The sequence below is a fragment of the Zosterops lateralis genome (assembly GCF_965231275.1).
Source record: "Zosterops lateralis genome assembly, chromosome: 5".
Taxonomy (NCBI): Eukaryota; Metazoa; Chordata; class Aves; order Passeriformes; family Zosteropidae; genus Zosterops; species Zosterops lateralis.
Genome location: NC_139766.1, coordinates 34,998,047 through 35,025,997, shown reverse-complemented (window position 1 = coordinate 35,025,997; position 27,951 = coordinate 34,998,047). Strand labels below are relative to the sequence as shown.

At 38.9% G+C, this 27,951-nt stretch overlaps 1 protein-coding gene across 1 annotated transcript; it reads left to right on the top strand.

The window, feature by feature from the left end:
• Positions 1 to 58: 58 nt before the first annotated feature.
• Positions 59 to 27,532, top strand: NEIL3 (nei like DNA glycosylase 3; the record flags this gene model as incomplete). The annotated part of the gene is made up of 12 exons (XM_083861069.1): positions 59 to 376; positions 6,839 to 7,376; positions 7,628 to 8,391; positions 10,341 to 10,456; positions 12,439 to 12,573; positions 13,960 to 14,173; positions 15,235 to 15,309; positions 17,758 to 17,924; positions 20,980 to 21,149; positions 24,177 to 24,567; positions 26,407 to 26,581; positions 27,356 to 27,532. The coding sequence occupies 12 exons, from the start codon at positions 59 to 61 to the stop codon at positions 27,530 to 27,532; spliced, it is 3,240 nt and encodes a 1,079-aa protein (XP_083717195.1).
• Between the last annotated feature and the right edge of the window lie 419 nt (positions 27,533 to 27,951).

Genomic DNA, 27,951 nt, shown 5'->3' with positions numbered 1-27,951 from the left:
TCCTCCACTTTAGTACCCACTCTGAGACACTCCACGTGTCATGTAAGCCACGGAAGCCATGGAAGCCACGGAAGCCAGGGAAGCCACGGAAGCCACAGAAGCCTCGGAAGCCACAGAAGCCACGGAAGCCTCGGAAGCCACATCACCCCGCCCACTCCCTCTGGCTCGGGACCATCACCACCCAACTGCCCCCTGCGGGAGGGGCTGGCACCACGCTTACTCAAGCACTGGGGCCCTTCTCCCTGTAAGAGTCCTTTTCCCCCACTCCTGGCAAAGACCTGAGGTGGTACGGAACAACCTCGGGGTCCTAGCCATGCCCCCTCCCAGCTACTGCAAAAATGAACCCTGTCCTGGCCAGAACCAGGACACCCTCCCTGTATTTGCCCAATCACTTATCACTTGGTTCTGTTATTACAACTTCATGAATCTTCTAATACTATCTGTGCTTTTGAATGAATATTATCCTAATATCTTCCAGTATGGCAATCAAGTATAACATTTAATGTTGAAGAAAATATGGTAAATTCTTCATCAGGATCATATTCTCCTAACTTCTTTTATTTTCCCTTAAGGTGTTAATCTTTAATGTAAAGCATGCAGCATAAGTGAATACACCCCAGAGCAGCACGTATATAAATGCAATATAGGCAAGAAGGCTACAAAGAATTTTTCTGCCTCTCTCCAGGTACCAATCTTTTCCTTTCATCTCTTTTAGCATGTAGATAGCCTAGAGGCACTGCTGGACACTGATCTTTATCTTAAAGGTCTTCAAGACTGCACCATTTGAATAAACTACTGAAAAAGCTCTAAATGTTTTCTTTTCTCCTCCAGACAAGTGTAGTAACTTTTATTTAATTTGGGACTAGCCAATATCCATCAACAAAACAAGAAAAACTGCTGGCCCTGAACTGTGTTTCAAGATGCAGTAAAGTTATGAGCAATGTTCATAAATTGCCAAGAAGGTTGTACTTATCCCATGAATATCAAGCTTCAGCAAGATCCGCTGTCCCCACCCTGAGGCAGTTGCACATTGCTGTCATATCGTTTCTTGAAATGAAGGTAAACTATGACTGTAAATTAGATTATGCAGTTCTGAATGGGTAGAGGCATCTATGCTGACAGATTTGAGTATCTAAAAGCAACAAGAGCATGTATTTGGGAAAGGACTAAGAACCTTTAAGGAGTTATAGATTTCAGTAGAAACTTAAAAAGTAACTTTTCTCTTTTCAATTATTTTCCAAACATTTTATTTCTGAATTTAAGTAGGATCTAAGTCAATTCTACTCCAATACTAATCTATAATTTAACCATTGCAAAAGATCTTTTCTCCTGTGGGTATGATATTTTGAGAATAAACTTTCAGGAAAGAAATTTGAAATGCATAATTTGTGTGCTACAGTGAGCATCTCTGAACAAATTAATATATTTTTTGATCTTTCTTTTTCTCCAGTTTTGCTTTGCAACACAAAAAACACCTCACTTAACTAAACTCCCAGCTTCATATCATCCGTGATCTTGCTGAGGAGACATTCTAATCCTTCTGCCAAGTCTTTTCCTAGGATGCTAACTCTGTGCTGTAGCCAATGGTCTCCACCTAGAATGTGCTCACAAATCAAGAGTCGATACCGTTTTGTCTATACCTCATACATAGGTGGAATTGTTTAACTGCCTCTGTCTATCTTGGTTTTGGTGTGTGCTCCAAGAGGTTGAGCTTCTCCTAATGGTCACATGGTCAGCTTGAACAAAAACATGGTGAGGAGTGTAGTCTCACTTGGAGCAGTCTCTGCAAGTCTTTCTCCTGCTGGCTTAAAATAGTCACACAAAAAGGAATATATCTAGCTTCAAAGCACTCTATATGATTTGAGGCAGCATATGGACTGTTGATCTCATGTCACCAAAGGAAATGTCATTTTTACTGGGTTACTAGGAACTCTGATGAATAAAGAAGAGCAATCTTTTAGTAAAACATGTCTCTTCAATTAAAAAAAAAATAAGTAGATGGATACTGAATACTTAAGAATATAACTTATTAACACAGACTATAATTTATTAGCACAGATTCACTTCCAACAAGCCAAAATTAAATTTATAATCTCAAAAGTCCCTGTCACAATTAATGGCAAGATCACAGCCTTAGATCAGAATATGCTTCCAGAGGTAATTTTATTACAAAATGTAAAGTTTGAGGTGGCTATGTTCAGAAATCTTATGTTGAAAATTATATTTGGTAATTCCAGGCTAATGTAAATGATTAAATTAAATCTATCACCTTGGTGATAGGCAAAGCTCTAGTGAAAAACAAAGCACGTTATGCAAAGAAAAAGCATTCTGATAACAGGAACAGCTCAGAATAGTGTCTTTTCTAGTCTACCACATACTTTCTCAGGAAAGCAATTTTGTCCACTTCCCAGGGGAAGGAGGCACCACTGATTGGATTGCTACAGCAGCTTAAAGAAGCTGCCACATTCTCTTTTTTGAAAAAAGAAAAAAAATTGCTTTGCTTGGATTTCTAACCAAAGGAGCTGTTTCACTGCCATGAATACAGAGTGCAGAGGCATCTAGGAAAGTCCACTGGTGCTTCCAGACAGTACCTGGCTCAGCACACCACTGAATCATGTTCTCTGACATAACTCTCCCCTTACACTGCACAAGGGAGACAGGTCACTGCCTGATGGTTCTCAGCAGGGTATCCAATAGAAGGAGCTGCTATTGTTCCCTCTGTGGATAATGGAGGAAGAGACCCAATGAAGGCCTTGCTCCAAATCACTGTCTGGTGAGGTGCCTACCTATGGCCACTGATTACATGGAGAGTTCACAGTTCCCTTTACCTTAGATACACAGGATAGTTGATGGACCTTGATTAGCACTGAATTTTAGGGTGTATGAATAGCTTGCCTATCTCTTTTTAATCTTAGCTCTCTCATGTGGATTTAGTCCTTTGGTCTGAGCAGCAGAAAAATTCAAATTTAAGAGAGATTATTTCCATTTTGAACACATCCTCCATGTTCAGTGAGAATGGTATGGAAGTTTTAGAATGTAGCATTTTAGTATGGCTGCAACAACTAAATAAATGCAAGAAACTGTCATACTAAAGCTGTTATTCCCAACTTGGTTAATAATTTTATATCACTACTTCACTGCAGTTCCCAAAGAATCTCCTTGGTCTCTACCTTTACAACAATTGCAGCTGTAAAAACAAAGCTACAATAGTATGGGCTTTTTTGTAAAGGAAAGCAAGACCTCTCTACTAATAAAAGAATCTAAACACTCCAGGTATTATTTATTTTCAGATAACTGACAAAAAATAATTTGACTATGTGTCCATACAAACTATGCATGACCCTCAAAAATCACTGGCAGACCAGAAATTTATAACCAGAACACGTTCCCTGGACAGTGCAACTATTTGGATTAATTGCATTAAGAGACTTAATTTTGAAGGATTTGGGAATGTTTTTACAAGGTTTAGGAAGGATTTCATTGGGATTACATGATGAGCAATTTTGAGTGTGCTTAACTGTTCACATTAGTCATTGAAACACATAAGTCATCCACGGATTATTAATTCTTATCCAAGATTTTGTCACCATAAAGGAAATATCCTTGTAGTTCACTGTAAACTTCAACCAGCCAGTAGGAAAAACCCTGTGCTTTAGCAAGGATCTCAGTGCTGATGTTCTTTGTACTGCTGTGTTTGAACGGTGTGCTTGTACTCTCCATATTTCTGTTCTCTTGTGTTGCCTTATTTGATCTAAAATGATATTTAAGATGGCCTATATTTAAATTGATCTCTAGTTGCCATATGATAATATTCCTTGCCAACATCTCTTTCAAAGCTCTAGTAATTGCAAATTTAACTTAGACATTTAAACTGAGCACCAATGTCCTAAGATTAAGATATTAATTCAAGGGGGAAAATATGCATAAACTAAAAAGTTTTAGCAGTTGGATGTCGGTAGCTCTACTTGCACAAATTAGCCACATCAGTTTTATGCCAAATGTCCTGTTACATGAACTGAGACACAACAAGGCAGAGAATTAAGGCTTTTATATAAATTCTGGGAAACTGAACTAAAAAAAGAATTGTATGCTTTTTCATAATTCTGGAAAACGTGAAGTTTTAGAAAGAAATGGACTTTTCTGTGTTTAATTGTTTTCCTAATGAGATCACAACTGCAGTAACAGACCAAAATGCGAGAGCCCAATGCTGAGCACACTGTTCTGTTGTGTGCTATTATCTGAAGGTAAATATGGAAATGCACAAGTAAACCAAGAAACTATGCCTGCAAACACCATTGGGAAAAATAATAGAGGCAGCCGTGCACAGAGCTCCAAGAACATGGGACAAATTTATGAGCATATGCAGATTTACTTAATTTTTGTTTTAGAAATAGATTTTACCTTTCACTGCAGATAATTTGTCTTATTTGCTGTATCAATTATAGTGCAGTAGAACAGTCTGATTTTGTTGGTGCAAAGGCAGACAGAAAGTGAAAAAAATAGTCAAATGTTAAACTTATACTTGAGTGAGATTTACTTGCTTGTTTGTATTTTTGTAATTTGCACATTTAATTACCTTTGGGAGAGATTCTTGTCAACATTGGATTTTTCAAAATCAAAATAAGGTGCGAACAACTTCTGATGGAGTTATCTGTCAAGAAATGTTAAATTCTAACACAGAACTCTGGAATAAATTGAATGAAGTTTTTATTCTTTTATATTTAAAACGTGCCTTGTACCCTAGGAACTTTAGTGTTGAAACTGAATGGCAGCAACTGAGATTTCCTGACTCAAGGAAATACTCTGACAAAGCAGCTAAGACTATTCTATTTGGAACAGTGTAAAGCACAGCTGTATATTTCTCACTTGGCTACACTATTAGATCACTAAAAATTTGTATCAGCAATAATATTGCCCAACAACTGTTCTTCATTCAGCTGTTGTCATTTAGGTATTTTTACCTATCCCGAAAGATCCTGATTTAGAGTTCAGCACTGGTCCTTTGCTTCAGAACAGTCAGACTGGTATATTACAGTGCTATTACCTCTCTTCCCTTTGTTGCAGATATATTATTAAATGTTTTTATTATAGCAAAGAAATTCCTGAATGTTTGTCACCACCAACCACTTTAATATGAATCTCAGCAACAACAGATTGTGCATACTTGGAATTCAGCTTTTAGTGGAATAAAGGTGCATGCAAAAGGTGAGTTAATGCAGAATCTGTTTTTAAAATTCATCTACATAAGTGGAAAAATAGCTAGAGGACCTAATTAATGGTTACTGTTGGAACTTCTGATTCATCTGCAGAATTGGATGTGGAATTGAAAACCCAATCTGCTGTAACACACGGCACAAAACATCTACTGAAAAATATCCAGCTATGAAATGAAATCCCTTACTACAAAAAATATTATATTTGACTGCCAAGTGACAGGAACGATTGTCTGTACTTTTAAGGTACTTTAAATACTAATATAGAAACCTGATTTATGTATTAATTTCTAATTGTCTGAAAGAACAGTAAGGCAGAATTCTAGAGGAGCAGAAAAATGCCTTTAGCATGCCATTTTAAACATTGACGGTTTCTGACTTATGATCTTAATTCTCTGACTAAAAGTTGTCTTACTGTCTTGATATTAAAAGATCAGAGCAAAAATGCCACTGAGAAAAAAACCACCAAAAACAAAAACAAATCAAACCAACCAACCAAAAAAACCCCAAATAAACAAACAAACAAACAAAAACCACAAAAAATAAAAACAACAAAAAACACAAACAAACCCAAAAAAAAAAAAAAGCCAACAAAAAACCACCCCAGGCATTTGCAACAAGGGCAGCACACCCTTGCTTCAGCAGAAAATGTGAATCATATTTTACTTCAACAAACACCATTTACCCTGATTTATCCATTTCCATGTAAAAAAAAAAAAAAAAAACCAAAAAAAAAAAAAAAAAAAAAAAAAAAACACAACAGGAAATCCACATTTTGATTGAATCTAGACAGAAATGAGGATACGGGCTGTGTATGTAAGAAATAACATTGAGAGTTTGACCAGTGTGAGCATTGACTCACAAGCTGAGCATTGGGAAATGGTGTCTGATGTTCTCCCTGGCAAAGCAAATTACTTCCATTTTCTTAGAGCTTGTGGAGTTAATTACTAATTACGCCTATTTGTACTTCAAATGTGGCAGGTAAAGAGCATTTTACTTCTGTAAACCTGGACTGACTGCGGAAACCTATTAAATACTGTTATAAATGTGTATTATAAAATTGGCTTTTCGCAAGATGTGTGATATATGATTAATAACACGGTAAGGATATAGGATATAAGTTTATTTCTGCTATTAGTAAAAGAAGACTAGGCACAGTGGTAGTAGTTGATGTAAGTATGCTTAAAGTGTCTGTTTGGTGGGGATAACACCCAGTGAACATGTAAAGAGGACTCTGCTATTGATGCACCAACTATCAGCATCTCCCACCTGCAGAAAGCACGGACCCAGGCCCAGCTGGAGGGGATAATGGAGACACAGCCCAGAAACACAAATGCTCTAAAAAGGCAAACCCAAGGAGGGGCCATGCAAAACAGTTCCTGGAATATGGGAACTAGTTTATGGAATTATATGAATATTCATAAACTATTGCGATAAGAAGGGTATTTAACAAACGTCTCTGAGATAGCAAGGTGTGGACATGGCTGAATGCCAAGTGACCTGACCCGGCCCGGCCGTACTTGGCTTTTTTTACCTCCTAATTATCTTAATTATTTTATTAAACATATTTCTTAAAATTTACCAAAAAGTGAGCCTCGTTTTTCACAATACCTACTTCTTAAAAGCTGAAAATAATTTCTGATGGTGGATTAAGTCTTGAAAGAAGATGTACTTGCGCGTGTTTTAGAAAACACCAGGGAGCTGCCAGGAGCCAGGGAGAAACAGGAGGAGGAGAAGCCGCCAGGCAGAAGGCAACAAACGGGAACTGGCGGGGCGCGGCCCTCAGGCGGGCGGGGGATTCCAGCGGCGGGCGGGAGATTCTGAGGGGCGGGCGAGAGATTCGAGGGGCGGCGGGAGATTCTGAGAGGCGGGCGGGAGATTCTGAGGGGCGGGAGATTCGAGGGGCGGCGGGAGATTCGAGGGGCGGGCGGGAGATTCGAGGGGCGGCGGGAGATTCTGAGAGGCGGGCGGGAGATTCTGAGGGGCGGGAGATTCGAGGGGCGGCGGGAGATTCGAAGGGCGGGAGATTCGAGCGGCGGCGGGAGATTCGAAGGGCGGGCGGTGTCGGCCATGGTGGAGGGCCCGGGCTGCGCGCTGTGCGCCGAGCGCCTGCGGGCCCGCCTGCGGCCGGGACAGCGCCTGCGGGCCGCGCGGGGCGGCGCGGTGAGGGGACAGGGCTGGGGACAGGGCTGGGGACAGGGCTGGGGAGGGCCCGGAGACCGGGACAGGGCGGGGATCCCGCGCTTTTGCTCCTGCGTGCCCGCGATGGTGAACGCCGCCCGTGTGGGTGACAGCGGGAGAGCGGGCGGGAGCCACCGCAGCGCCGGGACACGGGGCTCCCAGCGGGGTTTGTGTCCCCCGGGCCACCCCCGGAGCTCCCATTGGGATCTGTGTCCCCTGTGCCACCCCCGGAGCTCCCATTGGGATCTGTGTCCCCTGTGCCACCCCCGGAGCTCCCATTGGGATCTGTGTCCCTGTGCCACCCCCGGAGCTCCCATTGGGGTCTGTGTCCCCTGTGCCTCCCCCGGAGCTCCCATTGGGATCTGTGTCCCCTGTGCCACCCCCGGAGCTCCCATTGGGATCTGTGTCCCCTGTGCCTCCCCCGGAGCTCCCATTGGGATCTGTGTCCCTGTGCCTCCCCCGGAGCTCCCATTGGGATCTGTGTCCCCTGTGCCACCCCCGGAGCTCCCATTGGGATCTGTGTCCCCTGTGCCTCCCCCGGAGCTCCCATTGGGATCTGTGTCCCTGTGCCTCCCCCGGAGCTCCCATTGGGATCTGTGTCCCCTGTGCCACCCCCGGAGCTCCCATTGGGATCTGTGTCCCTGTGCCACCCCCGGAGCTCCCATTGGGATCTGTGTCCCCTGTGCCACCCCCGGAGCTCCCATTGGGATCTGTGTCCCCTGTGCCACCCCCGGAGCTCCCATTGGGATCTGTGTCCCCTGTGCCACCCCCGGAGCTCCCATTGGGATCTGTGTCCCCTGTGCCACCCCCGGAGCTCCCATTGGGATCTGTGTCCCCTGTGCCACCCCCGGAGCTCCCATTGGGGTCTGTGTCCCCTGTGCCACCCCCGGAGCTCCCATTGGGATCTGTGTCCCCCGGGCCACCCCCGGAGCTCCCATTGGGATCTGTGTCCCCCGTGCCCCCGCCGGCCGCGGGCGGTGCCGTGTGTCAGCAGCGAGTACTGTCTTGATTCTTTAAGTTGTGCAATATTCTTGTCGGCAGCGCAGTAACTCTCGGCAGGTCAGGTGTGTAAAGACGATGCTGAAGCTGTAGAAACAGAAGCTTTGAGGAGTATTGAAGGAAAGCGTTTAGAATCGCTCTAAAGTGTTCACTTACCATAAATTTCAGATTCCACGTTCCTTGAGGAAACGTTAAATACAAGGGAAATTATTGCCAATCTTACTTATTCGTAATCTCCACAGTCCAGGCGTGTCCTAGATGCTCTGTAAGGTCCCTTCCAAACCAAACCATGGATAAACTTTGTTGCACAGCAACAGACTCTAATGCCTTTATTGGAAAGCATGAACTGTTTACATGGGAGCAAAATTTTGCTTTCCTCATATTTTGATAACAGACAAAGTAAGTGATATTACGCAAGAAATATTTTTGTTTTCCTACTTGACAGAATAATAACCATAAAACTATCTAAATGTGTATCATTTCAAGGTAATAATGCAGTGGGAGATTGCGTAGAGAGTAGCTCTGAAATGTCACTAACTAGCAGAAGCCTGGCTGATTTGCCGGAGTTGCTTTAGTACATACTGTCATTGAAATGGAGCGCTGTGATTGAAGCTCTGATATGTGTGTCTGCCTTGCAGTCAGGGCTATGATGACACTGAATCTTGGGGTACTAGTCAGGACAGCCTTCACAGGCTGAGAAAAATGGGCTGGTAGAAACTCAGGTTCAGCATTTGCAGGACTTGCAGAATCCTGCACTTGAAACAGAAGAGTGTCATGGAACAACACAGTTCTGGCTGCTGCTCAGATGGGAACACAAGGACCCAGGGTCCTGGTAAAGCTGACTCCATGTCATGTTCCAAGGAAGAGGGGCAGCCCCGTGCAGGGCTCTGTAGGTTGAGGACAGTCATTCTTACCTCTGATCAGCACTTGCAAGGCTGCACCTGAGTTTCCAACTCCCCAGTAGTAACAAGATAATAAGGTACTCGAGTGAGTGCTCTGGTGTGGTTAGCAGGGTGAAGCACACGGTGCTCAAGGAGAAGCTGATAGAACTGGGGTTTTATTGCTCTCCTCAGCTGCCTGTAAGGAGGATATGGTGGGACAGAGCAAGGCTCCTGTTGGACGTGCACAGCGGGTGAGAAGCAGCAGATGCAGGTGACCCAAGGAGAAATTGTTTTTAGGTATTAGGAAGTTTTCCACCACAATAGTCAAGCCATGGGACAAGGATCCAAAGAGACTGCAGTGTCCATCCCTGGAGCTGCTCTGATTTTGGCTGGACAGGGCCTGGGCTCCCTGTCCTAAGTGTACTCTGCTTTGACCAGGTGTTTGGACCAGATAACCTGTAGACATCCCCTATAACTTCAATGCATTTTCATGTGCTAAGCAAGAAAATATGACTGCTTCAATCTCACATTTATCTTGTCCTCTAATAGTGTCCCACCTGCTGCTCACCTGCTGCTGAGATTAGACTTTAAACTAGTAGGAGAGATATCTCTGTGGGCTCAGTGGAGGCTTTTTTGTTATACACAACGTGCTATGCAAAATACTGGAAGCCTGTTATTAACATTTGAAGAAGAATATAGATCTGCAAATAGCAGAATTGACACTCTGACTTATTTTTAATATTCAAACTGTACTAATTTCTTTTACACCAATAACTCTTATTATAATTTCATGACTCTAAGGAAGAGGCAAACTCTCTGATAAAAAAGATGTATTGTTTCAATTAGGAAAAAAATTGAGCTAAGTTATGATAGCATTAGCAATAGTGACTGCTTCCTAGGTTAATAGTCCCATTGTTTTTGGTAGAATGCTTAAGGAGAAAATAGTTAATGTTATCCACGTTGGAAAATTAGTTCATACAGCTGCTTGCTGAATGTGTACTGGTGCTAGAAACTAAGCAGTATAAATTCTCTTTAATCTTTGTATATGTGTGTACTCATTTTTCAGACTGCTGCAAGTAAAGAGAGAATCTCTAGTCATGATTCCCTTGTTGGACATGTTTACAGGGGTGTGGAGACATTGGGAAAGGAACTTTTTATGTATTTTGATCAGAAAGCTTTGAGGTAAGAACTGAGAAAAAGGCTTCCTATGCATTAAGACTGTATTTGGGGGAGGTCATCTTGTTCTTGCCAATGGCACTTTCAGAGATTTGAGTGTTACAGAGAAACCCCTTATCAGCCTCTCTGCAGTACAGGAGCACTGGATATAGCCACATGTTCAGATAATTCACTGCTTTACTGCAAGAGTCCATGTAAAGGGATCTGAAAAGGATAGTTCTTTATTGACATACTTTGTTTCAAACAGGAAGTTGCTTTTTCTAGAGAAAAAACAGTTATATTACATGCAGTGCATTCAGATCCCTGCAATATTGTGTAGCAATAAATAATTCTAAAGTCTCATCTTTTTACTTTAAAACAAGAAATCATCAACTCCTTGCTACTAGTTCTCATTGAGTAACAAATCCTAGGTTTAATTAGCATGACTTTTCTATGTGTAATTAAAAGGAAGAATTCTATTTTGCCCTATTTCAGAGCAAAGTTAATGAAACACTTTAGAATTTAAATTTTATAAATTTCTTAATGCTTTGAATGTAAATACATAGAATGTAAATGTAGATGATTCGATTTATTTTTTTTTCTTTTAGTCATGAACTGAGAAGGCACTAGGATAGCTAATAGTTGTGATTCTTGAAGTTCCTTTTAAACAGTGTACTGGAGCTTGGTAAATAAAACCATCAGCTATTAAATTGAATGAAAAATAATTTTCTGGAAGCATTTAGTGCATTACCATTTCTTAGCAAAATACAAGAGTTTGGTTTTAGAAGAAATCTGTCTAGGTTTAAAAATAAATTTGGCTGGTTAAGCCTGTGTAGTACTACTCATGGCACTTGAGAATTGAAAATGTTTATTGAAGAAAAGTTATTGAAACAACTATATCACCTGAACTGACTTGTAAGAAGAGTTTTGGAAAGACACAGTTTTTTAAGTACCTAATAACATTTTTTTTTTCAAATTTTAGAGTTAACTTTAAGAATATGCTTAATGACATGTTGTGTTAGCCCATTTGTAAATACTTAAGATATCTGTCTTTCCTGAAATCTAAGAAAGTTGGGCTTAAAGGAAATACAGACCTTATGTTGCATTTCTTTAGTAATTTATGTTGTTTAGTCTGTTAAATCTTCTTGTAACTACAAAATAATCCACTTTTTCTGATATACAGTGTGTAGTAATAGGACATTCCTGCTATCTTATGGTTTTTAGGACTAGATTGTACCAGATGAATTTGTAATAAATAAAATGTATGAGATGATGGTCAGACTTGTTCTTTGGTCAAGCATAGCTCCTGGTAGAATATTTTATAAAATGTAAGACCTCTTAAAGCATTACTAATCTGTAAAATGGATGCTTGAAAGAATCTGTTCTACTTTGCCATCTGTGCATTTTTTCAGTTTATTTCTTTTATTAATTTTTAATTGACCTGCAGGTTTTGCCTTGGTTGTAGGCAAAGAAAATCAGAAAACAACATATGGCAAATACTAATTACTTTGTTTATGGTGTTACTGGATGTAGCTGTGGTGTGATAACAGTGGTGGCAATATGGGGACTAAATTCTTTCTTTTCATACCAGGTGACTTTTGCCTGATTTAACTGAAAATTTTATGGTCAAGTGGCCTCATTTCTTTCAGCCTCCCTGAAGGTTTAAGACTCTGTTGGAAGATCAACATGTCAAGTGAAAAAAATTCTAAGTGCTCCAGAAAATGGTGCTACTTAATGATGAGGTTTGACTTCTGTATAATGAATTATGAAAACTACTCAAAACCAGCTATGTTTTGGAGGGATTTTTACTTGGGAAGTATTCTTTCTTCTCTGGGAACAGCATTCTGTAAGACAACAGTTTATTGCTTTGTTAATGGTAATGACTAGAACTGATGTACATATGTACTGACTTGGTTAGGTAAGGTTCACAGCTCTAAAAATAGACTGATGTAATGCTTGGAAATGATAGTGAAGGTAAAATACCTATAAAAAATCTCTTTCTTTCTGAGGATTCACTTTGGTATGAATGGTTCCATGCACATTAATCCTGATGGAAGCAAAGACAGAAATGGAGCACAACCAGTTTTGGAGATACAACTTACGGAGGATACTGTTTGTTTTTGGGATGTGACAGTAGAGTACAGGTAAAGCAGAAACTAACAAAGCAGTTTATTTCTTTTTGTAACATTTTTTTAAGGTAAATGAAATGTCATGTACAAATTGTTAAATGCTTGGATTCTGTCAAGACAAAACTTTCTAAACATACCATATTTATTGGTATGGTAATTCAAGTTTGTTACTTTTATATCAGAGTTTACATACAGTTAAAGTAGTTCTGTGCCATTAGGTAGTGTCAAGACTAGGAATGAAAGTTGGATTTAATTCTATCCTTAGATTTGTACGCTGAAACCCATTGCTCTGTTAATTTCTATCTAAGTCTCATTTCTTGACAAGGATAACAAGCAACCTGTTATGATTACTGGTTTCAAGTTTTTATGCTCCTAAGGTTGGTTTTTTTTTGTTTTTGTTTTTGTGGGGTTTTTTTTTTGTTTGTTTGTTTTTTGTTTTTGTTTGTTTGTTTGTTTGGTTGGTTTTTTTTTTGTTATTTGGAAGCAGATTTTTATAATTGTTCTAATTTACATTAAGCAGATGTTTATGCCCATTAGCATTGTACTTCACACTGCTAAAAAGACACCAGTGAGCTTGATTTTAAAGTGATTGAGGCTCTTGAGTGGAAATGGGCATGTAAATTCATGTAACATATATAAGCATACTTTAGATTACAAAACGCAAAATCTCATGTAAGCCAAGACTTCTTTTCAATTATTCTTTTCAATTATTTTTCAAATTATTGTGCTTATCCTAATAATATATATCTTTAAATATGAATATATATGTATTAATTTTGTAACTACTATTAATAATCTACTACTACATATGTCTATTGCATAATTATAATTAGCTCAGTTGGTTAGAGCATGGTTCTAATAATGCCAGAGTTGTGAGTTTGATCCCCCTTTGGGCCATTCACTCAAGCGCTGGACTTCATGATCCTTGTGGGATCCTTCTAACTCAAAATATTCTGTAATTCTTTGAAATACAATACATAAATATATTTTACATATATATATATATATATATACACACACACATATAAATGTCATGTTGTAATTAGCGGACCATATAACCATACAGTTACGTATGTTTGAGGGTCCAGACACACTGTTTTTCCATCCTGAAAGTAGTTTTTAAGCAAGGAGCTTGCAAATATTTTTCAAGCTAATGGGAACAAAATAGGATGATTTCTTGTATGTTGGATTAGGTGCATGTTCCATGCATGTATTATTGACTTGTTTTTGGAAGAGGCATTTAATGGAATTTCTGTACCCCTTCCTGTCACTGGTATTTTCATGGTTTCTGTTATCTGCACATAATGTTCTATTATAATTTGTTGTGTTGTTTTGAAAACCACACTGCTATATTAGAATATATTTAAAATAAAAATTAATCAGTGTATATTTCTCTTCCAGAAATGCAGCTGAGTGTGAGCAGAAAGTGAGGATGATGGAAAGTTTGGATGTCTGTTCTCCAAAGTTTAGCTTCTCGAGAGCCGAATGTGAGATTAAGCAGCAGAACACCCGGATGTTGTGTGATGTGTTACTGGATCAGTCAGTATTACCTGGAGTGGGAAATATCATAAAAAATGAAGCACTGTTTGATAGCAGTCTTCATCCAGCTCTTAAGGTGGGTGAATGTCTCAAGTTGGTTTTTAAGGACACCAAAATGTTAAGAATTTAAATACATATTTATTTAATATTGTGCTATCTTTTTGCCTTTGTTTTATCATCTGTAATTTCTTAAGTTATTCTTAGACACTAAATTAATGTTTTATCATTATAACAGGAGGTTTTTGTCATGGCACTCCTTGGAGCTGATTAACTTTCATATTCTAAGTCTGGCATCCTGTTATGCTACCATTAAACTGACAGTCCATAAATAAGGGAAAGTGAAAAGTTTACTGCCCAGAATAGTTTATGTGGTAGAGTTGATCATTTTTGCAGGTGCTTCTTCGACTTCTTATCCTGCTACCTGGCATCACTTTTTTTTTTCTATCACTGTTTTTTGTACTTTTTCTGTTTTAAGATCCTCGGGCATGTGTCTCCAAATTTTGGTTGAGAAGATGATATTTGCAAAATAGAGATTACACAGAATGTGAATGGAAGCTGGTGAGGATTAGTATCTGAAAAGTTTTTTAAACATAGTATTTTGAAAATTGTTCATAGGATCATCTGGATTTTAATTTTACCTGTGATATAGCTGAAAAAAATAAAAATGTAATTTAAAATCTTGGGTTCTTAAGAAAAATATATTTGGTTGTTACGTCTCTTTAATTGTGATATCTTTGACTTGTGCATTCTTGCTGTCTCTCAGAGGAAGGAGCCTCAGATGATAGGTTATGTTATCATCTATGAGGAAATCAGGAGGCATGTGGGACTTGCTAACTCTTCTGTGACTCATGTGACATGAACTCTTTGGTCGATAGAGGGGAAGACAACTGGATTTTCCACCATGCTTTGCGTGGTTGAGGCGAAGCACATTGTTGATATTAAAGCAGTGAGTTTTTGTAGTATAGAATGTGAACATGTACTGCTTTACTGAGATGATACATATCATACGGAGTCAGGGAATTAGCACAACATGGAGAAAAGCAACTCCACATCCAAGTGCACCTAGCTCATAGGTCTTTTTTGCCGTTTTCCCTTCACATTGTAATATTCTGAAAATCATTCTTGTCTTTCTTACAGGTCTGCCAACTGACTGATGAGCATATACGTCACTTGGTGAAAATGACACGTGATTTTACCCTGCTTTTTTATAAGGTATTGGCACATACTTCTGGAAAACTTCCAAAATGTTTCTCTGGCATGTTAGCTGTGTGTGATCATTTGGTGAAAACAGTATAAAGGTGCAACAAAGCAAGTGTTTCCATGAATAGGATTGTTGGTTTGTGTGCTTTTAATTAATTATGACTTGTCAGATGATGGAAAGGTAGGGGGAGTCAAGATTGTCAAAATATGCACAGCTTGGCCCAAAAGACTTTCACAGATGCTGCCTGAGGGCCAGTTCAGTTTTTCTGTGCATGTGCTGTTATGCCACCCTGAACGTGTCAGAATTGATGTAGGCTAAGCACAAAGTTACATGTAAGATAACATAAAGATTACTCTTCAAACTGGGAACTAGAGATTGTCCCAGGGAAATATGAAGGTAGTTGATGTGGCTTCCTTTATAAAATTTGAAATAGCAATTAAATTTATTTAACTAAATAGTTTGCAACTTCTAACAACTTTTTTCCCTACCTGAAATAACGGTTTTGGTTGATAAAGTGAAATAAATTACAATTTCTCCCTACTGCTATAACTTTAGTAGGACTTAATTTCTTCCTGTATAAACTCCATAATTCCTGGTGCTCTTTAACTTTCTGCAATAGAAAAGGAAAGAATTTGACCTAATTCTTCTATATTTTGTTTCTTTAAGCTGCATACAAAGAAATGAACAGCAGTAGTGACATTTTTGTCTGTTTCTCTTGGTGTTCATGAAAGGCAAGAGAGCTAGCACTGCTAAAAAGATTTTTTTGGTAGGTGAGGGTGAAGGCACCTAACATTCCTAAAATCATAAAGGCTAAAAGTGTAATTTGTTTAATAGTCTGTTTAAATGTCTAGTTTCCCTCAACCCGTTAAAGAGTACTTTAGTTTGTTGGAAGGGAAATGTTTTCATTTCTCCAAACTTCATAGTCAGGTCTGCCAGTAAAGAGACACTGTCTAGTTCTGCAACAACTATAATATTCAAAAATTTAAAGACTTTTAGACTGATAATAAACAAGTTAAACTTTCTGTTTAGCCCATTAGAAAACTTCTATAGCCCACACTTAACAAGTATTCACCAGTCAAGTACTTTTAAGAGGGCTAGCCTCCCCCTCTATCTTAAAGAGACATAATGAAAATATGTTAGGGGGATAGTGCTTGAAATTTTTTATAGGTTATTATAGATTGTTTGCAGTCATTTTACTGTATCATTACAGATGCAAAGATGAAGAATCTTATTTGTGTAAAAAGCTGATGATTTGGTTTGGTTTTTGAACAACTGAATGGGGAAAAAAACTACTCACAAGCAACTGACTGAAAATCTTGAGGAGGCAGCTGTGAATATTCATGCAAATATATATTAGTAATTCCTTCTGATTGAATTACTAGTTTGTACTGGCAAAAGAATTCTCTTTCAGCACGACTGATGAATAAGAGCACAGCAGAAGCAAATACACTGTGCTCAAAGACACCTGTGCTTTGGGAGAACTCCAACGGTTTTCATACATTATGGAGCTAGAGCTACTGAACTCTTCCTGAGCTGTGCTGGTGTGGCTTGGCCGGCTGTGGTGTTGTTTGAACTGAGCCCAAGGATTTGCAATTGTAGGGCAGAAATTTTGGTTTGGTTTTGTTTTGGTTTTGTTTTTGTTGGTCTTTTTTGCCACCTTTAGCTGTAGTGTGTCTGTGCTATGACTTGATGGGTGTTTTGTGAATTGTCTCATGAAATGTGCCTGCCAGCAGTCTGGAGGCTTTTCAGGTCGCTGCCCTTGGGCTTGTGCTACACTTAATCTAATATGGCTTTCTGCCAGAATCTGGGGAGCTCATCATAATGCCAAGTGGCTTTTCATGAGCCAGCTTGTCTGGCATGGCTGGGACCAAGATGAGCCCGAGCAACTTTACTGGGCAATACCCAACATTTACAGAATCTTGGGAATATTTCTGCATTGTACAGTTCTTTAGGTTTTGGGAAGGCTTATTAACCCAGATTGTAGCATCATGTCTGAGCTGTGCTGTGTTTTTGGCTCTTTTGGAGGTGAGAGAAGGTGGAGTTTGTTTTGTGGTTTATGTTTGTTTTGTTTTCTTTGCTTCATTGATTTGAGCTCATAAGCTCTTCAAGAAGTCTCCTCTTGCAGGTTCCAGGTCAAAGACAACTGGTGCTGCATCAGAGCTATCAGGTCCAGCTGAACTCAGAGAGTTCCTAGCATGTATTTGCTTGCACCTTGCTAGTATGCTTTTTCCCTTCTGTCTTTTATTTCATTATGTGGAGAATTGCAGACACTGTTATACCTCGTTTGTCAATTCTTTAAATAAAATAATGTGAAATACAGAGATAGCCTTTAATAGTGTCTCTCTTAAATGTCTTCCTAGTCATTGAGTTGACTGTCTATGTAGGGGTTTTTTATTTTCAGACTGACATAAAATTTATCCTGAGTCTGTAACATGGCTTTTGAACTCGTTCTGTTCCAGTGCCGCAAGGCTGGGTCTCCACTGTACAAACACTACCGGGTGTACAAGCGCCCGGCCTGCGGGGAGTGCGGCGGCCGCATCACCGTCTGTCGCCTGGGAGACCACAACAGGATGACTTACTTCTGCTCTCAGTGTCAAAAGGCAGATCCCCAGCTTGTCAATCTTAGGTATGATGGTAACATGGTGACATTTTTAAACACCTCGAAGTGCTGTTATAGTAAGAGGACATCCTCTTTGGAATAGAATGGATCTGTGTGCATTTTTTAACTAAATTAACTATGCCAGACAAAAGCAGAACATCTTGCAAAAAGCAGTTTTGGCTATTGATATTTAAAAATGGTTAGAAGCTTTGATTCTTTGCTACTATTCTTTTCAAAAGGTGTCATTTATTATGAAGAAGCTATTACTCTAATCAAATGTAGGAATTACAAAACAATTCGGAGTACTCAGATTTATTCACTGAAACTAAGTCACTGGAAAAGTTGCCCTTTGTTCTTGGTGTTATCAATATAAAGGGCTTGGATGTTTCCACACAACTGAGTTGAATGTCATGAAGTAGGAATTTGTGTCTTTTATTTTGCAGGATAGCCCCATTAGCCCTGGCATATCTAGATATCTGTGCATCTGTGCAATTTTCTTCTGGATATAGAGTTATACTGAGGATAACTAAAACTTCAGTAAATTCAGAGTGCAGCCAATATTTTAGGGGCTTAGTACTTTTTCTTCCTTCTCATTGGATTTTAAAAGCTTTTGCTATGGTGTGCTACAGAGACACTTTCACTTCCACGTAAATTGTGCTAGCAGCAGCTTTCCTCTTTTTATTTCAGGAAAGTAGAAAATGCATTTGATATCACAAAGGGTCAAAAGGTAAAAGTTCCAAAAGCACCTTATTCAGACCTAGGCATCTGTTATTCTTGAAAATTTTCATCTGAGGCTTCAGAATTTTGCCTTTATTCTTTTTGTCAATCTAATACAAGATGCTGTTTCACTTTGTGACTTTGCCTTGTTAGTGTGTGTGGGTGTGTATATATATATTATTTTTTTAGGTAAGATTTACAGAACGCACAAATCCCTCTCCTACCTCCAAGCTTCTTTCAAGACTCAGATGGCTGAAGGGATTTTGCTTAAAGCTTAAAAAATTGCTTCTGAGTACAGATCAAATATCAAAAATTCCAGCATGGAAAATAAATATTTCACAAGCTGATAACCCAAATCTGCTGTATTTTCAGAACGTAATAATGAGAAATATTTTGCCAAAGTGTAGGAAGACAGCATTATTCCTCTGAGATAACTAGAAAACAATGTAAGAAAAAAATACCTTTCTATTTTCTAGAGCAAGTAGTGATTTAGCATTGTACTTTTAAATGAAAAAATAAAGAGTGCTGTATTAAGTGAAAAACATGGTAGTGGTAACTATAAAATAAGAAGGTGGTTTCTTGTCTTGTCCTTATTCTAATGGTCAGTTATTTCTGTTCTACTGCTCTCTTTTCAGTTATACAGTAACTGTTACCATGTAAAATTATGTATAGCTCAAGTAATTTATTTGCTATTCCAGGCTTTTCACATTTGAAGACTGGAAGGGGCCCATGTGATTGGACTGACTTGCTACAGATCATAAACTCTAGAATTCAACCCACTGCTTCTTGGGTCAAGTCAAGTAGCTTATGATTTCGTTCAACTGAAAAAAAAAATACCCATTATAAGCTTAGCCCACCAAATTTAAATGTACCTTGAATTTTAAAACCAGACCTTTCCCCATATATTTCCTGAATTGGGAAAGGGTGGTGGGGGAGGGCAGGACAGATGAACCAGGGGAACGACATGGAATTAAATTCCCAAACATGACACACTGAATATATTCAGTCTAGTAATGCATTTTTTGATAACTGAGTAGATCAACTGATCTAGTAGTGAAAATACTCATTTTAACACTTACAGTTCAGCTGATTTGTTTGCTAGCCACAGTATTTTGGTGAACGCTACTACTAAGACATTACTACTATAACGTCTGTTCTATCTCTTAAGAGCACAGACTCTCTGGTATGTCAGCAGTTCTCATTATCCCCCTCAGTTCTCCTGTTGTGGAAGATGTGGTAGGTAGTGGATATCGCTCTCCTATTATCTTAGAACTGTAGCCTTACAGTTACAGAAAGCGATCATTATAGAAAAACTATCAGAGAGGTCAAAGGAGTGTCACAATAGTGCCCAGCTACAGCATTTGCATTATTGATTGAAGTGCTTAAATTCTTGGGATTAATAAAAGTCTCTAAAATTCCACAAAAACTATGAAAAAAACTGCTTGACAGCTTATCAACTATAAACTAGATGATAGCTTAGTATATACATACATAACTGACTGAACAGGGAAGTTCAAATTGCATTTAACATGCTTGTCAGTGTTTGGATACAAGAGTAGTCCCTGGTAATAGGAGTAACTATTACTCCTGGCAAAGGAGTAACTATGATTCTAAATCAGTCTATCAACATAGGAAGTATTATAATTTACAGGAAAATATATAAAACTAAATCTTTAATGGTCTGGAGTAGTTTTGTTTCACAAGTCACAGCTAGGTTCCTTAATTCTGAACAGGTTCCTACATTTTAAAAAGCTTTCCAGGAAATGGTGACACATAAGGGACTTTCTAACTTTTAAGGCTTTCAGCACTTTTGGCTGTTATAACAAAGTGGACTTACAGGTAGCATTTAAATGAGAACAAACAAAAAAAAATATTTGCTAGACTGTGTGCTTTTCTGCAGCTCATCTTCTAAACAGTTCTTCCTCCAGTAATGCATTTGTTAGCAACTGTTGTGTACAAGGGATGGGGAGAAAAGCCCTGAAAAGCCCTGAAACAGTCTCCCTTTCTCACAAAGCTTTTTTTTTTTTTTTTTTTTTTTTTTTTTTTTTTTTGCAGTACTTGGAGATGGTAGGGAATCTGAGAGACTGGGGCATTGTCCTGGAGAGTACATCAGTTAATAATTAACTGATTACTGTCGATTTCTTGTTTAAATATTTTTATTTGTATTACTTCTGCAGCATCTGGAAAGATTTGCCCTTGAGTTAAAGAAAAATCAAACCTGAACAATGACATGCTGTCCAAGTTGATAGGAGGCATAACACTGTGTATTGCTTCTTCTCTAGCCCATGGCTCCCTGCACAGAGTGGTGTAGGGCAATTTGTAGAGGGAACGTCACAAAACACTAACATCATTCTTTGTTTCACAGCAAACTGCCAGCTAGAAATAGCCTAATTGGCTGGGCATATGGCAGGGGGTCATGTTCTAATGAACATGTAGCTCAGAAATCTGAAGAGGAGTGGACGTGTATGTGCTGCACCCTAATAAACAAGCCTTCTGCTGAAATTTGTGATGCCTGTTTGACTTCAAGACCTGAAGGTACTGAAGGGTTGTCTGGCATCTGTATTGGGAAAGAGGGGAGGTCTCTGAAGGGTTGTCTGGCATCTGTATTGGGAAAGAGGGGAGGTCTATGATTTTGATGTAGTTTTTATGTAGAAGTGTCTCATTCTGAATCATACACACACACACACACACACACACACACACATATATATATATAACTAGCTAACTTGAAGTGAGATTTTGAGGAAATCTTACACAGACAATAAGGAAACTGTCTTGTCCTAAACCCTAAAAGTGCCATCTTCCAACCTGGTGTGCAGGTAGGATTCTATAGATAAGTGTCTTGAGTGACCCATTGTTTTTATTGGGGTAAGCAGTGAGAAAAATCTCCATTCTTTCAACTCTCCTTAAAATCATTCAAAGTTTGCAGTGTAAGTCTGAATTAGAAATTGTCAAGGGTCAGAAAATTAACTGTTGTTCTTTCATGTGAACAAAGGTGGTGTATTTCAGTACCCTTCTCACAGAATCACAGAATGGCTAGGCTGGAGGAGACCTTCAAGATCATCAAGTCCAACCAATGCCCTAACACCTCAACTAAACCATGGCACTGAGTGCCACATCCAGTTTTTTTTTAAACACATCCAGGGATGGTGACTCCACCATCTCCTCAGGCAAAGCATTCCAGTACTTAATCACCCTTTCTGTAAAAAACCTTTTCCTAATACCCAACCTATATTTCCCTTGGTGCAGCTCAGGACTGTCCTCTCAATTCTGTCAGTTGCTGCCTGGAGAAAGAGACCGACCCCCACCTGACCTGTCAGGCAGTTGTAGAGAGTGATAAAGTCACCTCTGAGTCTCCTTTTCTCCAGGCTAAACAACCCCAGTCCCTCAGTTGTTCCTCACAGGGCTTGTTTTCCAAGCCCCTCACCAGCCTCGTTGCCTCCTCTGGACACATTTAAGCATCTCAACATCCTTCCTAAACTGAGGGGCCAGAACTGGACACAGCACTCAAGGTGTGGCCTGACCAGTGCTGAGTACAGGGGAAGAGTGAGCTCCCTGCTCCTGCTGGCCACTCCATTCCTGATCCAGGCCAGGGGCCATTGGCTCTCTTGGCCATCAGGGCACAGCTGGCTCGTGTTCAGCTTCTGTCACCACTACCCCCAGGTCCCCTTCTGCCTGGGCACTGTCCAGCCATGCTGTCCCCAGCCTATAACATTGCAGAGTCTGGGGCTACTTTTTTTCCCTCCAAGTTCAGAGTAAAAATGATTCTGAACTTCATACCTCTATTTGTTTGTCTCTTGCTGGAGCTTTTAATGCTACTATCTACATGAAATATTGCTTCATTGCTTAATCATTTTATGACTGGAGTGATTTGTGGTAAACCCTTATCTTGCACTCGCTGTAGTTCATTTTCTCAGGTCAGGAATCAATAAAAGTATGTCTTCGTGCCTTACATGACAGTTGTTGCCAACACAGGCTAATCTTGCATAATTCTTCTGCCAAATCTGCACCAGAAACCTGAGAATTTTAATCTGTTCACAGAATAAGATTTACCAACATTTATCCTGGAATTAATACTGTCAGGTAGTCATTATAATATATTATGCTATGTGCACAAACGCTTTATTTTCAGCTTTGAAACAAAATCTTATTCCTTCTGTACTTTTGAGTTTTACTTTTTTATTATATGCAAATACTGAAATCCGGTTTGGAATTTGAAGATGTCTTAGACTTGATGGAATAGTGTTAGGATTTTTTTTTTTAAATAAGACTTTATTTTTGCATAGGAGTGGTATTTGAGGTTTTTTCTTTTTTTTCAAATATGAGTTTGCTTACCTTTCTTTCTTTTAGTCCTTAAGACTCTTTCCCATCTCACTTGGTCCAGTGTTTGTTTTTGTTGTTTTTAAATTTAACTGCTGTCAGCAGAAATGTTTGAATTTTTGAGGACAGAATACTTGGTCGATAAAATTAGCTGCTGGCCCTACAGCTGAAATAATTCAGTCTGTAGACAGATAATTATTTACCATTACATTGCAATTTCCATGCTCCTTTGCCAAGTACAAGACCAAGGTACTACTATTCTTTCTTAAGAAGTCTGAATGAAACCAGTATGTTTCACTGTGCAGAAGTGGCAAAATGGAAGGAGCCTGGAAAGTAATGCTCCAGGTCAAATGTAGAGGTTCTTACTTTGTTTTTGAGAATGCCTTTGGAGAGAGTGTGCCCTTGTGTATGTCTCATCTACCCATGTTCTGCTTAATCCCCTCTTCTTTGTATGGAATACACTGGATATAGTAGAAAAGGAAGGACTCTGCCCTTCAGCACTGTGGTTTCACAGCTCCCTAAAAAGATTGCACATAGGATGCCCTTAAGTTCTTTTCACTCCTGTCTCAGGAAAGGGATTACCTACAGACTCCTTATGTATTAAATTGGTGTTAATAAATTATTCCCATTCTTTTGAAATGATTATTGCCCACTAGGAGGGCCTCTCATTCTGCGAAGGGACTTGTTTATACCACAAAGCAAGTGTCTGAACTGCTTTCTTCTGAAAGCCTCTTACAGTAAGTTTGGATGAACACAAAGTTTGGAAGGGATGGGGACTCTGAAAACATTACAGACCCCAAAATCTGAATTTTTTTTGTGTGTCAATAGTAAAGTAATACTTTAAAAATGGATAATGCATTGCTGCTTGGAGGTACTATCCTCTGTGACCTCCCATTGCTGGGGTTGTAAAAGGTTATTCTGAGAAATTTAAATACTTTAATCCTTGTGTTTGGGGCAGATTGCATTTTTATGGTTAATTGTCCAATAGCTTTCATTTACTTAGTACTATTAACTGATCCTATTCAAGCAATAGTAATGTTACCTTGAAACATGTTTTAAATGACTCCAAGAGTGCATGAGAGTTTTTTTATTGTAAGAAATTTTGTACTCTAATTTGTTACAGATTTTGAGATAGTACTGTAAATTTCTTTCATTCTCCTTATGACAACTTATGAATACAGATCAGAAATATAATGTAGCATTCTATGCAGATGGATTATAACTAATAACTTTTTTCCTTAGTTCCGAAGATGGAGAGTTTTGAAGATTCTGCAGCCTTTAACACAAACTTAATGAAGTACCCTTGTAATGATTTCAGAAAACCAAGCACAGAAATAAAGATCAATAGGAAAACTGCATTTGGAACTACAACTCTTGTCTTAACAGATCTTGGAAACAAAACTGTTTTGAGAAATGATACGCAGGTATCTGGTGGACACTCTACAAAAAGCAATTGTAAACAGATCCAAAGCAATGGCTGCCAGTTAGGGGGAAGCACAGACAAGGACTGCTCAACACACATAACTGCTCTGGCCTCGCCCTCCTGTCAGCAACCTGGTCCTTTCAAACACATACAGAAAAAACAGAAAACTGATCATGTACCTTTGCTTCACCCATATAACAGAGCAATCAGGTATGTATTCTAAAATGAAAGAGAGTCTTTATAATCCCATAAGCCAACTTTATCCTTAAAGATTAATTGAATACTGTGCTGTTGGGCTCAGACAGTGTTGTCTTTGGATTTCTGCCAGACGTAACTTATTCTAGGCTAACTATAATTTAATTCAGGTTTCAAAAGCACTGAATTACCTGGGTTGTCACTAGAAAAGTCCTGATTTTGGCATCTAGCCAGTACTGCTGTAAGCTAAACAGCTGTTCAAAGTTCAGCTATTCCCATTGAATAGGCCGTCTAGATTTAATAGGTCAAGTGCATTTCTACCTAAGGAGTTATCTAATCTGAGCACTGTAGTTGCTATCTGCTTAGAGAGATCTTGAAATCAATGTGAAAGATTATAAAAGGAAACTATCTGGATGAACATACTCTAATTAAAGTTATTTGTCAATTACCAGGTTTCAGCATTCTTCCATGAGAGGAAGCTCTGTACAGTTACCTTGATGAGCTTCCCATCACTGCTTTTGACATCTCTTCCCATTCTGTATATAACCACTTCAATGCTCTACCCATGCTTCTATTTACAGGGTCCTGTTCAGACACATCCATTGCCTAGTTAAAAGAAATGTGAGAATCTATGAGGGTTGTCATGGAAAAGTTGGGCAGATAGTCACAACAGTAATAGGAGTGCAAGGTAGATGTCACTTAAAATGGTAAATTATGCAGGATAAATGTGAAATGCTGCTAATATCCTACAAAATTCTTGGTTATGTGTCTGTTCTGAAATACAGAAATTACTTCTTGCATTGTTGAAGCACCGGTTTTGAAATGCTCTCGCTGACTAGCCAGGCTAGACTGAATGAATACAATTTCTCCTCACGCTCTCAGTACAGACTGAGGAACCGAGGCTGTAGGCAGGATAATTGAGAATACAGAGGACTGTAAACAAGAATGAGACACAATCAGTCTTGAAAACAGGTTGTTGCAGGAAGTCATCAACTGAAATGCTTTTTTATAGTATTATTTGTAACAACTAAACCAACAAAAATCTGTTGGTTATTTTTATCTTCTTGTGTTTTAACGAGGTGTTGGAATAAAACTGCTGGTATCTGCAGGACTGCAATCTTCCAGGCATAGAAGACAACATAAAATTCTTAAGCTGATAACTTGACCAGAATTAATTAATATTTTCATTTTTCACTAAGGTTCCATTACTGCTTTTCTTCTCTAGAAATATTTTTGAAAGATATATTTCAGAGTATTAATCTTTAATGTTGCTATTTTTAAATGAAACTTCGTGTGTTGCAGGTAGTCAGAAATTATCTCAATCATGAGGAAGAAAGAAACTTTATCCCATTCAGAGAATTCTGTTCTATCCCATCATCTGGATTACGCCTGATCCAAATATGATTTGAAGCATTACTATAACCTTTTAGTAAAGAGGGTGGGACTCTTTTCTGTGAAGCATACAAATGCCTTCAGACTGGAGTAATTAGTGGTATTGGTCTTTTTCCCACTGAGAGCAGAATACTCTTTTAGAACATGTCAGAATTTGAGTGGGCAGTATAACATCAGTGGTAATATTTTGTTTCATACATGAATTTGAGTGCTTCAAAATAATTTAAGACCTGGTGGGGAAACTGGTATAATACCTCAAGAAAAGCACACAGTTGTGTCTATTCAGGACTTGCAATCATTCAGCTTTAAAGGCGCAATAGGGTTCATTAGAGAAGCAAGTCCTTTGTCTGCCACTGTGTGCAAAAGTACACTGGGTGAGCTATTGTAATGGTAGAAGAGAGTTCTTTGGCTGGTAATCCCTTTTAAATTACACAGAAGTCATTTTGTAACCTGTCATTACAGCGCACCTCAAACTAATGTGACAGATGATACTCGCATGTTGAGCATGGGGCATCCTCGCTGCAGTAAACACAACCGTCTCTGCAGCCTCAGGGTTGTGAGAAAGGATGGAGAAAACAAGGGAAGGCAGTTTTATTGCTGCCCTCTCCCCAGGAACACTCGGTGTGACTACTTTCAAGTATGTATAAGAGTTCAGGACCTGTTATTATATACTTCTTCCTGCAGCCTCCTTGGCCCAGTGACCTGTCAGTCGTGGACACATATATTACATTTAAAGTTTGACATAAATACTCTTGCACACTGAATTGAAACTAAGAGCATAATAATAGCTATGAACTTAACAGTTTTAGTTACTTCTCTTACTGTTGAGAAGGCACCTGCTTGTGCAAATGCTCTAATTCTGAGTGATGTAAAACAGATGCGTAAGAGAAATACTGGTTTATGGGGACCTCTACAAGTTGTTCAGATCAGCTTCTTCCTGAAAGAAAGACTATAGCTAGCCAAAATCCTGATAGCCTCTTAGGATGATGATTCTGTAATCTGCCTGGCCAAACCCTCCCCCTGCTGCACTAATACCTAACATGCCCTTCCTAGCTGCAATTGGCGGCCTCTGCTCCTTGCTACAGATGTTTATGTCTGAAAAGAGTTTGACCTGAAAAGCAACCTGACAGTCATGACTATCAGGTAGTTAATAGATGAACTCCAGACAGTAATGACCATAATGCCTAAATTTGAAAAAAAAACTGTGTTAACATCATTTCAAGTTACACCAGTCAAAGTTCATGCAGTTGATGTTAAAGAAAAAATCTAAAAACTGTTCGCTAAAGAGATAAAACTATCCTGAGTACTAGGAAGAATTTCTTCCATGGCATCCCCTGTAGATCTTTTTCTATTAATTTAAAATAAGGAATTCATAGCCATCACATGTGCATGAAACCTTTTTCTTTGGCAGTGGGCTGACTTGGATTTTCCACTTTGTAACCATGGCAAGCGATGTGTTATGAAGACTGTGTTGAAGATTGGTCCCAATAATGGAAAGAACTTTTTTGTGTGCCCTCTTGGGAAAGAAAAACAGTGTGGTTTCTTCCAATGGGCAGAAAATGGGCCAGGTATGCAGATTCTTCCATGATGCTCATGTTACACTTACCTGTTCTTCAGGATGTCTTAAGTGCACACAAAATTCGTAGTAATTTCTGTTTTGTTCTTTTTCCCTGTTTGCTCATTAACTAGTAAAAGAGCTCCAATGTAAAGAACAGGTCTAGAAAAAGTAATTTTACATAGTCCTATAAAAATTAAACACTGCTTATATGCTGTCTACAATTTTGAAATAAACATTCAGCTTGCAAGATATTATGACATACTATTGTATTTCTAATAAAAAATGGCACTGTTTCCTTTTTTCATGTATTGTTTTAAATTTTATTAAGTGTAACCATGTATTTAACAAAAGTGAATAAAAAGAAGATACTTTATTAAATAACTAAAAGCTTAATACTTTTGCAGAGTTTAAGACAACACAGCAATGAACTGCACAGTTCAAATGTTACT